Genomic DNA, 17139 nt, shown 5'->3' on the forward strand with positions numbered 1-17139 from the left:
CTGGGGGGAAAGTCTCTCCTTCCGAAGCCAGCTGGACAAGGCTGGCAGAAGGAGCTGCCCCACACCTTGGCCTCCTGCGTGAATTCCCCATTCCTGCCCCTGTCAAATCACAAATCATAGCTTCTACCTTTTATTCACCCAACCTGTAAATAGTTTCAGTTTTGGAAAAGCTTTGCAAAAGACTTGAGAAAGTGTGAGGGGTTTTTTTTGGTGTGAATAACATTTTGATCTGCATCCTCCTTCCAAACTTGAATATACAAGTAAGGTAAGAAAATATCACGGCTTTTGCGTTTCTTGTTTTAAAGGTGGATTTCTCTTGAGTAAGAGAACTCATCGATGCAATCAGTATTGACCCAGAGGGAAATGAAGCTGCATTTCAAGCTCTCTAAAAACACCAACATTTAATTTTATAACATAACCAGGGGTTTATTCCACAATATAAACTGCAACATTTGATACAAGCTACCCAAAAAAGGAGAAAGCCAAAATACAGCTGTGGCAATTACTTTACAGAGCTTTTTTTTTTTTCCTGTCTTCTACATCACTGGGCTGTCAGTGACACTAGGATCTAACATTTGCTTTCTGTACATCAACCAATGCTAGAAGCAACACGCTGTTCAGAATTGTCATTCCAGTCACTGAAACCAGACATAGAAGTTATTGCTCAGATAAATAAACCTAGTCTACGAAAAACAAAGTGGAAAAAAACTAAAGTCTCCAAAGAGTTAACAGAGTAAACAGGGATTTCCTCAAAAGAGGATTTATTGGAAAATTCGTGGTGCAGGTTTTTTTGCACCTAAACCAAGCTGAATTAAATACGCCGGCAAATCCCAGAGAGGTAATTTAATGCTGTACAATAAAAGGTGCATGTTTCAAATGCCTTCCAAATTGGTGGAAACCCCTGCTAAACAGTCAGCATCTCAAACCTCAACAACCACAAACAGATCAAGGGAAAATACAAAAGTGTCAAAAATTGTTTTGAGTTCTGGAAAATGATCCCATAAGGATAGAAGTAGCACCATTTGCAATCTGGTTCTTAAACCAGCCCCTGTGGCTTTATTGGAAAACTCTGATAACCTTCTTTACTCAAGTCCTGAATGGTTTATGGGGAGTTTTACTTCCGATATTGAGAGTCCTTCCCAGTGCAGCTGATGCAGATGTAGTCCTCCTTCTCTGCCATTTCTGGAGAGATGCCCACACACACCTGGTGGAACCACTGGTTGCAGCTGCCGTCGCACTGGACCCAATCCACCTGATGAAGAACAGACATACTGGTGTTCAGAGAAGGACCAAGCAAATACAGCATCCATTAGTCATTTCTGGGCACTTAATCTATTTAAATGAGTGTGAAATGTCCCATTCTACAACTGGCTAGTGCTGGATATTCCACTCACGCTCACTGTTCTCTGGACTCCTGCAGTCCAGCTCCTCTGAAGCTGAGAAGGGCACGCTTCCCTTATCCCTCCTGTTGCTGTCCCACCTATAGCAAGATCGTGGACGGCAACTTCACCCCGGCCCTCCCAGGCACCTGAGGATGACCCTCTTCTCCATTTTCCAGTAGGGACGGGCCTGTGCAGAGCTCCAAGGCACTGCCCCCGTCCACAGAAAGGCTGCAACCCACAAGGCCTATCTACACCCTTAGTTCAAGAGCACAGATGAAAACGGTGTCTGCACAGACCCCCCTCCTCCTCCCGATTCCATGCAGATGTTTTGATGTCCACCTGCCCTCCCCAGCCCCAGCTGCACGGCTGCTCTTGGAGAAGGTGGGAAGGATCGTTAATAATGTGTCCCAGCAGTGGCAGACACTGTCTCCGGGTTACTAAGTGCCTCACGCTCTCTTTGTACACAGTACTTCCGTAGTCTAACAGTTTCAGGGCAGCTGACCTAGATCCCAGCACTCAGTACGCCACAGCGGGTCTGCCTCTACTGACCTCATCTCCCTCAGGCTGGAGACAATTCACAGCAGGGCAGATGGCATCTTCGTCCTCAGAGTCCTCCTGCTCAGAGAATGACGTGTCTGAGGGAAGCAAGTGGCTTTCACTGGAACGCTGCATCTCAAAGAGACGCTCCCGCTCTCTCTCCAGTTTGTTAGTGCAGAGATCCTTTGAGTGACTGAGTTTCAGTTTCTTCTTTTTGGGTGTTCTCATTTTTTTTACTCTTGCTCTCTTCTCATCATAGAAGCTCGCTCTCTCAAAACGCCGCTTTAGTTTTCTCTCCATGTAACTAATTCCATCCTTTCTTCCTCGGCAACACTCATTCTGTTGGGAAGATATTTTGGCAAAATCGTAAGCATGCAACTAACACTCATTACCCTGTTATTACATACCCTGCTTTTAGGAATAGGCTTAAGTAAAAATGCGCAGAGTTTGACAGAGTGCTGGCTTTTCAGCAGAAGCGGGATGTGTAAGGGGAGCAAAGGGTAGGGTCACACTCCAGTGCCAGAATTTATAGAAAAAAAGATTCTCATTTCCTGCCTCCGAGTCCACTGCTTCAGAGGCAGCTCTCTCGGAAAGCCTCTTAAACACAGGACAAGAGTCAAATTAGGATAGACGTATTTAAAATACAGACAGTGACCACAAAAAACAGATTCAAATTGCAAAAATGCATTAGGCCACAAATTATATTCAACAGTTTGTAACAAATTCATTAAGTTACCAACTTCTTGACCCCTTTTGAACGAGGAAAGTGTATTTTCGTGGAAGTACAGACACAGACACAAACCTCTTTGTAGAGCTTTGGAGGGCTCTGCCTGAACCCATAAGTGACCCCAATCTCATTGCTGTTGCCAGACACTTGCCTTTTCATTTGTCGGTCCAACGGATGACCTCTGCTCTGTTTGCAAAACAGGGCTTTGCTTTGTGAATAGGATCTGGTACAGCTCCTGTATTTCAGGCAGAGAAACCTGTAGCAGCTGGGCTTCCATCATCAGCTCATCCAGCTCTGTGCTAATGACTATTATGAAAGACAGGGAGAGAGGAGAAAAGGAATTCTTCAGTGTCAGCACTGACGAGAACTGCACAGATAATGAAAATTCTTCTCTGGTAGCACATAAAAAAAAAAACTGTGAAAGACTTTTCAAAATCTGCAACTGTTATGAATTAATTCTTATCTGTTCCCTCTTCGCTGCTCATTTTTAACAGCAGGGTTAAAAAGAAAGATAAAGGCTTGCACAGAAGTTACTGCACTGTGGCTCAGTACCCTTCCAGGCTTGCATTTCTTGCTGGTTCGAGGATAAGCAATTGCCATCATTCTTGGCAATTTCTCCTGCTTCTGAAGCTGCAAGAAGTGTGCTGATCCCTTCACTACGTGACAAGCGGGTAAGATGAACAAACAGAGTGAAATCCGTAAGTGAAGCCAAGAGAGGAGAGGAAGAAAAGCTGAGAGGATGAGCCTCGCGCAGCTGAGTCCTGCTGTGCGGTCACCACCTACTGCTGCGATCCAGCTTACCAAACTTGCATTGGGCTCCTGAAATAGTCACAGCCAGGGGAAGTCAAAATCATTGTGTAACAGCTTTTTAATATAGTACTCAGTACAACTCAAATACGGCCGGACAGCTAAACCTGGTTGTACAAAGGACTGCCTTGTTTGACTTTAACTGTAACGTTAAACTGAAGTAAGTGTCTTGTGTAAAGTTAGTATGGACTAAGCTGCACTGACTTGAAAACATGAAGATAAGGTTAGACCTGTGTCCCTGGAGCATTACGCATCAGGAGGAGAGAGACGATAAATAGCTTCTTTTACAGTTGTAAAATGATGCAATTTATAGCATGTCTGTGTTAGTCCAGTAAACACAAAGCCTGAGCTAGGAAGCACGCAGAACCGGTGCTGAGTGACCTGGAGCACAGCAGCAGCCACAGCAGCTAAGAAAACTCTCAAGCCTCTGCCACTCTGTGACAGTTGTGCTGCGGCAAAACTTACGTGGGCTCGTGTCCTATGGATTAAGTACCCTGGGCTCTCCAGCACTACTTCCCCACGTTGTTCCCATCCAGCTCCTACAATTTCAGCGGTCTCCCCCCTCCCCTCCCATCCACTTCCCCTCCTGCAGCCCGTTTGGCTGGCCACAGCCCACTGCGTGCTGTGCACGTGGGACGGGGCCAGCTCTCGGCTGACACCTCTTCTCCTACCGCGCCACATCTTTTCATTACATGTGGGAAATCTGTATCGTTGAGAAGTTTAAGTTCCAAAGCTGCTGAGTGGATGGAGAAGCAACCAGACACACCGCGCAGTCACGTGCCTCCCTGCCTTGGCCACCTCCTGTTGACCAGGACACCCTCTCTTCTCCTCCAAACACAGGGGGGGAAAAAAGAAGGGGGGTGGGGAAATCAAAGTGAAGATTACAAACCATGAAGTGGGATGCAGTGCTGTCCTGTAGAAAATGGAGAATGTAAATATATGGTTCTGTTATCCCAGTCATGAGGCATGGAGAATGACATAGCTCCAATTGTCTGGGAAACCTAGAAAACAAAACAAAAGATAATGCTTAGATATTTTCACTAAACATGTAATTTTGAAGTGTCAAATAACTGCAATAGAATCAAAACTTCTTTCTCTTACAATTGCTTAAATCTTGTATTCCTACAAACTGTTCAATCTAATACACCCAAATCCTTCGTCCTACACCTGGAAACAGGCAAAAGCAACTTTATTGCCAGAATTCTTAGCTGTGAATTATCATTTCCACAGAGATCGGAAGCCAGCCCTAGTGCATGCAGCAGCGCGCTCTACCAGAGGAGAACGAGCCTGTGGAGCAGAGACGACACAGGCAGAGTCACTGCAGGGATAATCCCCGACTTGTGGAAGCGAGGACTTCAGCTCTAGAATTGACTCTGGGTAAATATTAGTGTTTCCTCCTTTTGTGCACAATAAAGAAGTGATTTCTCGCTGCCTTGATCCAATGAGACACCAACCTGTTCTGAAGCACTTCTCTTCGCCTCAGCATGCACAGAAGACATGCCAATGGCAAAACGTGCACTTACTTATGCAAAGGCCACTTCTGTAAGCCAGCAAGTGTCAGTTTTGGACTCACGAGTGTCAGAAAGGCATCTCACCAGATGCCTTCCAAAATATCTTCTGCCTCACTAATTCAAGTGTCTGCGCCCCTTTCAAAATCTGGCTCTCAGCAATTCTCACAGCTGTTTTTCAAGTGAATCAAACTCATCTAAACGCTCCACGTCCTCCACTTTGGTCAGAGCCAAAAAAGCCCGGCTCCAGTGGTTACTGCTACGAGTGTCTCTGGGAGAATGAGACTGTTGGATTACCCCAGGTAACAGGGAAAATAAAATTGTTACAGGGCAGGAGAGCAACGCTGAGACACTGGATTCACCGAAAAACCACCTCAAATCCATTGAGACCACAGTTTTAGCTCAGCGCCTGTGCCGAGATGGCTCTGGAGGCCGCCTCTGACCCGCCCTCAGTACCCCTGGCTCCAGGAAGGCCCCTGAGCTCAGGCACAGCGAGGGTCCCAAGCTGACGCACATGGTCTGATGCTCTTCCATGGAGCTTCCCAGGGACTTCCGATTTGGGAAATGCGGCCACAAGGACCCGAACTAGTTCTGCTACAGTTACCTTGATTTAGGGGGTTTACTGACTTGAGCTCCAGACCACACAAAAATGGTTAGACTGCTTTCAGGTCGGAGGAACCTCACGGTACCACGCTGAGCTAAAAAAACTGTGCTAATAAAACTAAGCTTACTGTTTCCATTTCTGGCCCAAACATCAACTTATATGCCAAAATCTTGCCCAGTTTTTTTCAACTATACTAGTTGGTCTAGTGAAAAGACACTTTCAAACCTAAATTATCAGAAAAATTCTCTTAGATGCCTAAACATAGTTTTAATTTCTAAAACTAGGCTTGCCTATTTGAAAAATTTGGTCAACACAAGCAACTTGGTATAGCTGAGTCACCAGAGAGGCAGCTACGATACCTCTTTCAAGCACGCGTGGCACATTTCATGTTTTAACATAACTGAGTGAGAAAACACAAACACACAGACTAACTGTAACAGGGTTGGACTAGCAAAACTAAGGCCTTTCAATCAAAAAGTAAAAGCAACAGCGCATTTCATTTTGAGATGTTTTATGTTCTTTATGCTGCACAGACCTTGTATTTCAGATTTTTTCTGCATTTATCATCTCAGGAACTCTAGAAATGCTTAACCCATTTCCCCACTTTCCCTGTGCTTTTTGCTGAAAGATCTTTACTGGTGGAAGTCTGAAACTCCCTCATGACCACACCTGAAACAGTTGCTGTAGCTTAACTCAGTAACATTAGCAGAATATTCAGCCTGGCAGTTCTAGTGTAAGTGATAAGGAGAAGAAGGAGCAGTCACGGATGAAGATACCCTGTTAAAAACTACCTCATCTGAGAGCTAAGCTGGTAACACACTGGACAGTTTGTGCTTCTGTTACTAATTCTCAACACTTAAAACTGTACTGAAATACTTGCAAAAACAGAATATAAAGACTAATTGAATACTAAGCACTCTAGAAACAATAGCTTCAGCAACTCCGTCGTTAATAGCGTCACATTAGAGTGTCGGAGCTGGGAGGAGGAGAAGGGCAAATAGGCCCTTTAGGAGCAATTGTTCCCAGGACTCCAGCAGAAGAAGAACAGGAGGCTGTTGCTGGAGGACACACGCATCCTGGCTACCCGTCAAGGCAGAACCCGAGCTCCTTATATCTGTAAAGCAACACATAAACAATCTGCCTTGCCAGTATTTGTATACAGATACAAGGAACCCGAAACCCAGGGAGGCGTTACAGGCTGATCCTGCTGACCACGCACCACCCACCGCCAGGAAACCCAGAAGCAGCTCAGCCTCACCTTGTTTGTCTCTGGCAATTGGCCTGCTGTGGCTTGCCACCTGTTGTACAATAATCCTGAGCCAACTTTGTCTTGTATAAGTTTTAGATTCCCTGAATATAACATTTGTTGTGCTCTGTGCTGCCAGTTCACAGTTCTCTCGATCATATACCGTAAGGCGTCCCCCTCGGGAAGCCTCACACGGATACGCTGCAAGGAGGCCAGCAACGGTAAGATCTTTTCCAAAGGTGGCTTTTCTGATCGACGACAGTGTGGACAGAGCCACACACGAGGTCCCTGCAAAATGTTGGGCACCAAAACACAGCCGGTGTGGAAGAACCCTCTGCAGAGTTCACACTGTATCATCGGAGCAGCCGGCTCCTTCTGGCACAGACAGACTTTCAGTTCTGTATCCTCTTCACTAGACAGCACCTTCACTTCGTTTGCTGCTCGCAGAGAACGCAACGCTTCCATCTCCTTTAATCGGGCTTCCCCAAGCGTAGCCATCTAAAAGGGAGTTCAAAGAAAGGGATGTAATCTCGAAAGGAACATTACTCATTAGAAACAGGGTGACCTCTGCACAACCACACTCTTCAGATGTGCCAGCGAGTATTTCACATCATTACGGAGCTCCTCACCCCCGTACGCCTTCAAGGCTTTGAATGTTTGAAGCGAAGCAGTTATGAGGATGTGCAGCGACGTGACTTCGGTTTCCTTCTGTTTTGTCATCAGGCCCAGAGATACAAAGCTTATTCCTTTGCAAAATATAACCTCCTGACTCCCTTCCTCTCTGTTCCAAATCCTTCATGTTTTGTACTACAAAAACATTACCTTCATTACAGCAGCTTAAATTCTGAAACAAGTGCAGATTTGGCTTGCAGGTACTTCCCTGTGAACACGTCTCTCAAATAGGCAGTCTGACTCTCTGTAATTGTAAAACTACCTGGGCAGTTTTCAGAAATACAAATGCATCTCTGATACCCACCTTGCACACACTGTCAAGTGCACAGGGCCGCACCCTGACCTACGTACCGGCTCTGGGGTCTGTAAACACCAAGTGCAATTCAGGTGTACTCCTGAATGTGTCGTTTGCCCTTTCTACACGATCTACATGATCCTTTTTTTAAGGAATCTTTAGCATTAGCTGCTATTAAAGACAGCAATATATTTCAGTTTCATAAAGGCTATTAGTAGCAGCTGCAACTAATAAATTCTATGCATTTTATTATGTATCTAAAAATAAATGCATAGAGGAGGGTTTATAAATATATACAAAACAGTTATTTCACACATCATGGCTTTGAAATGTGATGACTAGAGAAAAATCAGCTATGCAAAAATCAGACAACTGTGTCCAGCACGGGCAGATACGGGACTCGGGCACAGCACACTGCGTTGCGTACACAGGGGTGCTGAGCACTGCAGCTACAGCGTTGGGTTGTGAAAGCATCCAAACCTCCACTACAAGAACATTCTTGTTCCCCTCGTGTCAGAAGCAAAACCTGCCACGCTAAATGAGTGTGTTTTCCTGGGTGCAGTCCATGTGAGTATCCTTCTCTTCCAATTCCCCAACCGTTAACGAGAGATTACCTAGTCAGAGAGGAGAAGGGTGTGCGATTCAAAGGACCCAGCCTCTTCTTACAGCACTCGTAGGGACGCAGTCTGCAAGTCTGGATTTCCAGACAAGGGAGGCCAAAACTGAAGCACCGAACGTACAGGTTTCAAGTAGCTGCCACAGGTTAAAACTTAAGTGTCCCACACCTAAAGGGACAATTATATTCAAACCCTACCAAATCAGTCTACTGCTCCTCATTAATCATGGGACATTGTTTAATCTGACCCTGGTGGAGGCTCTGAAATAGGGCTTTTGGGATGAAGCACTTTACCAGCAGCGACTAAGTCTGCTCCACCCCGAACTAGTGTTTTATTGACTTCATAACGCATGAGGTTTTCTTTAATTATTTATGGTATTTGTTTTAATTATAAATGGTGTTGGGTTATTGTGTTCTTTGAAAGGATCAGACTTGGGAAAACCCTATCCTGTCTTTAATAAGGTTTTGGTATGGTGGGGGAAAATAGGTCTCAATTTTTTATCTTCCTATGCTTTGTTAGGCTACGGGCATTGCCTGGCAAACTGTAAGGCTCCTTCATGCACAAAGACAACACACATTTTTTCCACTAAAAGCAATTTTGGGAAGTCCGAAGCAAGCACAGAAGAGCACAGTCCTAGAAGTCCTTCTGCAGAACAGCATAGCAAGGAGAAAAGAGTGGAAGAGAACACTCCTGCGTGAGGGGCAAACAAACAAAGATTCAAAGAACTTAAAAGCAACTCCAGTTCAAAAAAAAAAAATCTTAAACCACATACCGCAGATGCAGTATCTTTGCTCTCGGAGAGAGCCCTTTCTAAGTCGCTCAGAGTCTCTAGCTTAGTGCTTTTCTTCTTTCCACTTGGCACTGGCTCCTTCAGCTTCTTCTGCTTTCTCTTCAGATTCAGCATTCCAATATCACACCGGGGACATAACACCTGGTGGACAGAAAAACAGTATTGTCTGCAACATTTTAAATGCATTCGTCCTGCCCTAACACAGCCACGTATGACTGCTTAGAACAGGGATTCCTGCGGTTTTTTCCATCAAAGATTTGGGGGACTAGGATGAGGTTATCTGGAAAATGGGGAGAGGTGGAAGGTTAGACTTCAATTTTATAAAATGGGCAGACCACAAACACCTCCGTGTTTCATTTAGATTGCTGGTATATACAGACAGCCGATACACTGAATAGCCTCCACATGATTTAAGCTGCAAGCCCTGGAAAACAGTAGAGGATTCCAGGGGCTGCCCTGCATTCCCGTCTGCCCTAACGGAGAGAGGAGGGCTGGGGGTAAGAGGGGCTCAGCGTAGGCCAGAGCGTGGATTGCTCAAGAACTGCAGGTGTTCACACACACGCAGCAGGTTCAGAGGACCAGCTAAAGCAGCTACAGCCTCGCCCTTACCACAGCCCAACCGTAAGGTCTGGCCGTCACCACGCTGAGGTGGGTGAAGCGGGTATGAACCTGCACTCCAGCGGCTGCAGCCTGACACAGTGAAGTAAATTCAGTGCCACAAATATGTCAATATTCCCATATTTATATTGAAAATGTCAGACTACGGCACAGCACGCTCTCGTTAGCCACTGATTAAAAAGAATAGAGAAAGAATAGCCAAATCTTAAGCATTTTAAAAGTTTAAAATGATCACTAATAGTCAATCTAATAAAAAGATGTTAAAATAATCCTAAAACAATTCTGCAAACATACTTAATATTTACTGCTATTTCACGAGTTAATACTGTAACGCAGATGTGCTTTTGCTGTGGTGTGAGTGGTGGTCTTCTCCAGAGCCGAGATCTCTTACCTCCAGAAGAGAATAAGGGGAGTTCTCGCACAGAAACGTATTAGCTGCACACTCCTTCCACGCTTGAACTTCTGACACCAAGGACTCCAGCCTCGGCAGGTAGTCCAGGTGCACTGGAATAGATCGACCTCTCGTGACAAGTTCCACCAGTGTGTCCAGTACAGGCACACGTCCTCCAACCTGTCAGATTATAAATTAAAAAATGCTTGATGTATATAAGACATACCACTTCCATGAATCGCAGCATGCCATTCACATTAACTGAAGGTAAAGCTTGTAAAAAAGAATTTACTGCTTAGACGCTTCAGTCACTTCCATAGCTGTTATCCCAACGTTTGTGTTTCTCATGCGCTAGTCATTAAGTACACAGACAAAACTTGGGGGAAAACAAAAAAAACACACACACACACCCCCCACTTACTAAGTGACAGTTTAAAAAAAAAAAGAGACTGCCAACAATATAAGCAGACTCCATATCTAACAACCTGCATTCACAGCAGAAAATCAAAATAAATTTAAAATAGACCCAGAAGTCAAGTCTAACCCAGTCCCCGGCACGCCAAGACCAAGGAACCATCTCAAGTATCCAACGTGCCATTCGAAAGCGAGCTCTGTTCATTCACTCAGCAGCCTATGCCTAGGGCAACCCACTTAGGAGAGGTCCAGCAGTAAAGCAGCACTGAGAAGTAATTTCTAAAATAGGCAGTGATGTGGGACCGGAGAACTATTCATCCAGAACAACCCCAACGACTCTAGCAGCAAACCTCAAAGCACTGATAGCAAGAACTTCCTGCAAGTCACAGTGACTGCAGGCATTCACTAAAATCTTTGCAGAACTGAAGCAAAAATTCTTGGCACAGACAGACACATTTTTCCATATTCAGTGGGCAGAATTTCAGAATCCAAAACAAGAAATTAGAAAACGCCAAGAACAATTCGCTCAAGTCCTCTCAAGATAGCCCCCAAAAGTTAGTATTACGTGAACTTTGTTCCTTCAAAATTTTGAAGCCCAGGACAACTCATTTTTTTACATAAAAGCTTCTTGACTCAAAAGAATTTAGTTCAGATGGGCCTGAAAATACTGGTAAGTCAGATCAGAGTTCACTTTATGGAAAAAACACGAGGACAAATGAAAATTTAAGAAAATATTTGGCAACTTGTATCAAAGTGAAATCAGGGCTACCCCAGTCCCACCCCGTCCTGATCTGTGCAGTCCCACTGACCCTGGCTCGAGTTCTTGTGAGGCTGAGCCACGAACCGCTTCAAAGAGTCCGTCCAGGCTACGATTACTCACTTGGGCCTGAACTAGCACGGTGTCTGGCTGCCCGAGCAATCGTGCTAACAGAAGAGGGGAAGTGGGAAGTGAGAGGAGGGGAGAATTAAGCTGCCATTGAACTGTAAAAGAAGCAACGAACCTAAAAACACAGGAAAGGAACCTGGGTCCACAAATAAAATGGTCTGAAAGGTTAAAAAAAAAAAAAGATTCAAGTGGGAAGTGCTAGAAGCCAAGGTGAAAACCCGTATAGATCTCTTGTTTGGAAGACTCTGGTTTTCAATCTCTGCCATCAGCTTTTTGCTCAGCTGAAGACTTATTTCCGAGTGTGAACATGGAAATGGAAATCACACAAAGCTGGAAGGAGCCTCAAAAAATGGAAGAGGATGAAGAGACGAGGGAAGGAAGAAGAGAAAACCAAGTAACTTCCACCTCAAAATTCCAACAGAACTACTACAAAATTACAAGCATGTTAATCCATGAAATCAAAGGCCGACCATACAGGAATAGAACAAGAAACAGCCTTGAGATTGGCCACGCTTAGTGGTTAACAAATGAGGGGATACCTCCCAACCACAGTATGTCTGAAATATCACTAACGATACAGCTGTGGAAACAGCAAATGAATCCTGTGGGGCCTCAGAAGAGGCGATTCCATGACCAGTAAGTATTAATATCCTTGTGTCAGCAGATCTTGGTGAGATGTTACCTGTGGTTCAGTACTTGAGGCATGCTCCAGAAAGGTGCACTCAAAACTGGAGAAAATACAAGGACAGGACACTTGTCTGATCAGGAATATTCCTGGATCAGGAACCTTTGGGGTTTTTTTTTAGAAGATGCTAGAGGAAAATTATTTGTTTAGCCAAGCAAATGAAGGCTGTGAAAAGATAATATTGTTGGTGACTTAAATACTTAGGGGATTTGTTTATTCAAGAGTCAGCAAGCAGAACTTTGACTGTCACCTGCTCCACGCTGTGTGTTACAGGAGTGCAGTAAGATGATGATCATCTTTTACAGTATAGCTGTTCTGTAGCTTGCTGATGTTATGAAAGCACTCTCCGAAAATAAAGACACATTCCTTTAAGTCAGGACAGTGGCTGGAGCGTCTTAGAAAATGACTTCCACTAGCATGCAAAACGTTTAACCTTATTTAACAAGAAAGTGATCTTCGTAAGGATACTACAAAGACAGTATTTTTCTTTCATCTGCAGAACAGTACGCAAAAATATGATTACCAGGTTATTAGTGACTGAGCAAAATTTACCTTAAGGTAAAGCTCCATAGTATAGTATCTTTTTAACTTTAGAGTTTTGTTAATAGCTCCTTTATAGATGTTATTGCAGCCAGTTAATTGCAGAGGTGAAGGAATACAAATCAGGTCCAGAAACAGAGGTAAACCCAACAGCACTCAGCAGCCCATAACTGTACCGTGTCCAAGGCAACAGACGTTCTAGATTAAGCACTCTTAATTCAGTGGGATGCTGAAGCACCAAGTGCACACAACGGAGCGTGGCTCTGATAACCTGACAGCAGGAACCACCACTCACCAAGCAGCCGAGAGCGCAGCTTACGTACCTGCAGAGCTTCCACTTCCTGCAGCCAGTCTTTGGCCTTCTGTACCGCGTCCTTCAGCGCGACACCATTTGGGAGATAGGCTGGGATCTCCTCTATTTCTTTCACTGCTGCTACGAGACTGCTCAGTGACTGCCGCGGTCTATGTAAACAAAACATCTCCGAATGTAAAACACTGCAATACAACGGGGGTTCTTCTACTCGTTTGGCTTATTAAAACCGAAGGGTTACACCAAATAATGACATTATGTCCAGAACTACAGGCGCTTACTGTACAGCCAGGGCATTAGTAATGCAGGTATGCTTTTAGAAATCTGCTTGCTATAGACTCCTACTAGAAATGCTAAAAATACGAAGGAGTCTGTTGTCTAGTTTTTCAATATTCACACATTTGGGCTTAAGGGGTATTTAACATTCATTAACTTTTGAACGATAGACCCTTGGATCCTCCTTGAACCTCAAAACAGTACCAACTAAGAGATTCCACACTAGAAGGTTAAAAGAGTGGAGATGGCTTTTCTGTATTTCACAATTTGATTTTGACATTTTTAGAAAAGTACAAGCCCAACTGCATCTCTATTTTGGAGGGTAAACCCAAGCTTATTCCAGTTTTGTGCTCTATGAAGTTATCATTCTAAAATACTATGGTTACTAATGAGTAAGAAATGCTCAAACGCTTTCATAATTATGAGGCTGGGGAAAAAGCTTTAAAAAGTAAAAAAAAATTAAAAAGTGAGGAATCTTGAGGGACAAAACCTTGCATACAAATTTGTGTCACCTTTCTAAACTTTAAGTAGACTGTGCTCTCCCCCATTTTACTTCATAAATCAGAAGGTCAAAGCAATGAGCAAGAACGTTTTTCTCAGTAAGGATGTATTTGACTTATTTCCTTCTCCCCTGCACCAACTGATCTGGAAAAATTTCCTCGATGTTAGAAACAGTCCATATAATAAAATTTCACCAGTTGGTGGTATATATCTAAGCTCCATCGGGACATGCATCCTCCAGTCTGACACTGGGGGAGGGAAGAAGGTAGAAAGGAAGGAAGAGGTGTCTTAAACCCCTCCCTTGTGGCGAAAGGAGAACTTGCACAGTGACAGCAGAGCACCACAAACACCGCAAGCTCACACCAACGTTTAAAATCACTCAGTCACTCATCCCCCTTCTCCATCCCCTTCCCTTCTGGATGGCACAAGTTTTGCCTTCGTGTTGTGAACCGGATGAACAACAGGGAGCCCCTTCAGAAGTAAGGCCAAGTATTGCCCTCTTAAACAGCTCACGGAACCACAAAATGCAACACTAAGATTTAGCTTCTACCTGGCCTTTATCAGATTTCTGGCTTTGTCATCCCAGTGTTCAGATACAGTAAGGAGCTCTTGCAGCTTCGCCATTGCTTTCTCAACCGCTGGGTAGGGAGCGAGTCCAACACCTGAGTCTATAAGACGTCTCATATCATCTAGAGTAAGAGAGTTTTGGTCTGAGGAAGCCAGCTGCACATCCTCGAGCCAGCGTGCCTGTTCCAGACGTATCCGCAGTTCAGCCAGTTGGGGTAGATCAACGTCAAAGTCAAAGCTGACATCCAACAGCTCCTGAAGTTCTGCAGCACTAGGCATTTCTACAGAAAGGAGTTTTTGGCTTTGCTGTTGAAAAGCTTCCACACGATCAAGAAGATCCTGAAATATACAGATGCAACAATAAATCAGAAGAAAACCCAATGCCAAATCTCTTAAGCATTTAAGTGCAAGCTTAAACATTGAAGTGCAAGCCTCCTGGCAAACACCACATTGCAATGCACACAATGTGCACGGCAAATTATCATGACATTTGGAACACTGAAATAGTGTATCTTCAACACATAGTGTATGTATTGGTATCTCCTCACACATAACGTGCCTACCAGCTTGAGGATCATAGAACAAGGGAATTCCACTCCAAACTCCTTTGAACTAAGAGACAGGTGTCAAAAAGAGGTCTCAGAAGAATAGAAAGGTTCTAAAGGGAAATTTTAAGTGTTCCATCAGTGCTGTTTTCTGGGTTTGTTCTGGAATGATTAAGAGGGCTGGAGAACAGCAAAGTTAAGATTAAGAAGGCTTTGAAGAAAGGTGGGAAGGGCTTGGAGCTTCTGGGGTTCATTTCTGCTGCACTGTTAAGGGTTCTGAGCTGAACACACAGTCCCAGTAAGCCACAGGCATTTTACTCTTCCACGCAGTGCAATACCTTCTCTCTCTCTCTCTCTCCATATGTTCAACAGCTAATTACCCCAAAAAGGTACATCTGTGGCTGTTTGCACTTCACCCAGGACAATGGACAGTTAGCCAGAGTAATCTCACTGCGAAGGCTGGAATTATTCTGTATCTAGCCATCCTGCCCAATGCTTCTAGTACTGGCTGAAATGCTATTCCAGCAGTAAGTTCTTCCTTCACAGCTGACATCTTGGTATTTTGTCAATGAGGTTGTTTGCCAGGGTAGGCAATCTCACCCATAATGGAATAAAGCCTTTTTAGAGGTATATTAAACTGTGAACCGATCTCCAGTAACTGTTGGCCATTTATATTAACAGCCTAATTTGCATGACTACATACAATTTAGGATTGTTGAGAATGATATAAAAGAATACACTGACCATATGTGTTTGATATTTCCCTGTTCAAGAATGCCAGATGGAGAAGAACTGTTTGCATGTCTGGCATTTCTAAACTTCTGCTTTTTAAATAGTTAGCTAACTTCAGAGTTACAATGCTATAAACAAATAACTGTAAATAGGATTACATAAAATCTGATTCACACAATTCCAGACCTGATAAAGCTTCAAAAGCAATACTCATAAAGCTGGGTTGAACCGGTCTATTCTGATTCAAAGTTACATGATACTGTCTGATCTCTCAGCCTTGTGTGGACACTTAAGAGATGGTTCAGGAGCTGGCCACCAGGTGCACCTCCTCGTTCTAAGAGTCACGAATACACAAAGCCATTCTCCTTTAAGACAGGAACTGCAGCTGCCCAGAATTTATGTTTTTTTTTTTTGATTACCCCTCAGTGTGATATGCAACATTTTCGCAAATTCCGACACCGAATCTTGAATTACTTTCAACTTGTCTGAGGGCTGATCATCTGGTGAGCAAATAATCAGCACTAGCTGATGGTCGTGGGAGACCGTGATCTGACTCACCGTCAGCAGCAGGTACTCTGCTAGAACAAGTATTTAGGTAGTAGCCCAGCCTGGTAGCTTTGGCTAGGGTTATCTGGGTCGTTTCCTGAACGTGGGTGGATAGCACGAGGAGGTATCTAATTACAAGACTATGAGAAAGCTGATTCTGGATTAATAAAGAAGGAAAGTGACGTGAATGGGAGAACCGTCACTCAGATCATTATGGAGTTTTGAATATTCTCAGATAAACCTGGCTTCACTCTTCAGAGGAGACTAGTTAACTCACCTCAAAATTTTAATCTGTAGTTACCCAGGTCATCCTGCTGCTTCTTTTCCATTACTTCGTACAACATTAACATTTTGATTCCCCCATGTAGTATAAAAATCTACTGACAATGAACACCAGCAAGTCAGAGCGCTCCGTTCTTAAGCAACTCGTGCGCAAGTTGCCCAGGCCTGCCAGTTTAAAGGTATTTATTCTTGGAGCAAATAGTACGATAGGAGATTGATGCAGTGCAAATTCATCACTATGACAAATGCTCGTGTTCCTTCCCCTAGAATTTCCAAATTACCTTCAGTAACGGTGTCTGACTGAGGACACAGGGTAGAGCATACAGCTGCCGCACGAACAACCGGAGCTCATTCACAGTCAGCTGATTTTGACACTTTCCTCCTCCGGAGCGGTACCTGCAATTACACACAATTCAACTTTGCTGGATGCCAAAAAAAAAAAATCTAAACTTCTCAAAAATCTGCTTATGATGTCTTGTAGGTCAAACTTTACTCACAAATAACAGAATATTCAAAAGCACCCAAGCAGCCTAGGGCTTACATACATGGGAAAACTTCAGTTAGCTATAGCAGAATAAGCTATTGTTGAAAATACTCTTTCATATTAAATAGTATTCTGGAACAACTACTCAGCCTTGGAATAGCACTGGTTATTACGGAA

General features: G+C 44.0%; 1 protein-coding gene across 1 annotated transcript in view; it reads right to left on the bottom strand.

Annotated features, from left to right (window-relative positions):
- Nucleotides 1-415: 415 nt before the first annotated feature.
- Nucleotides 416-17139, bottom strand: part of KDM5B (lysine demethylase 5B) — a 45996-nt gene continuing 29272 nt past the window's right edge. Inside the window, exons 17-26 of the mRNA XM_009281912.2 lie at nt 16760-16874; nt 14357-14712; nt 13043-13181; nt 10195-10374; nt 9168-9326; nt 6824-7309; nt 4343-4454; nt 2798-2952; nt 1932-2258; nt 416-1252 (exon numbers count right to left, since the gene is read on the bottom strand). Of these exons, the coding sequence (XP_009280187.1) occupies nt 1115-1252; nt 1932-2258; nt 2798-2952; nt 4343-4454; nt 6824-7309; nt 9168-9326; nt 10195-10374; nt 13043-13181; nt 14357-14712; nt 16760-16874 (2167 nt within the window). The 3' untranslated portion in view covers nt 416-1114. The remainder of the gene's footprint in view (nt 1253-1931; nt 2259-2797; nt 2953-4342; nt 4455-6823; nt 7310-9167; nt 9327-10194; nt 10375-13042; nt 13182-14356; nt 14713-16759; nt 16875-17139) is intronic.

The sequence above is a fragment of the Aptenodytes forsteri genome, unplaced genomic scaffold, assembly GCF_000699145.1.
Source record: "Aptenodytes forsteri isolate BGI_AS27 unplaced genomic scaffold, ASM69914v1 Scaffold213, whole genome shotgun sequence".
Taxonomy (NCBI): domain Eukaryota; kingdom Metazoa; phylum Chordata; class Aves; order Sphenisciformes; family Spheniscidae; genus Aptenodytes; species Aptenodytes forsteri.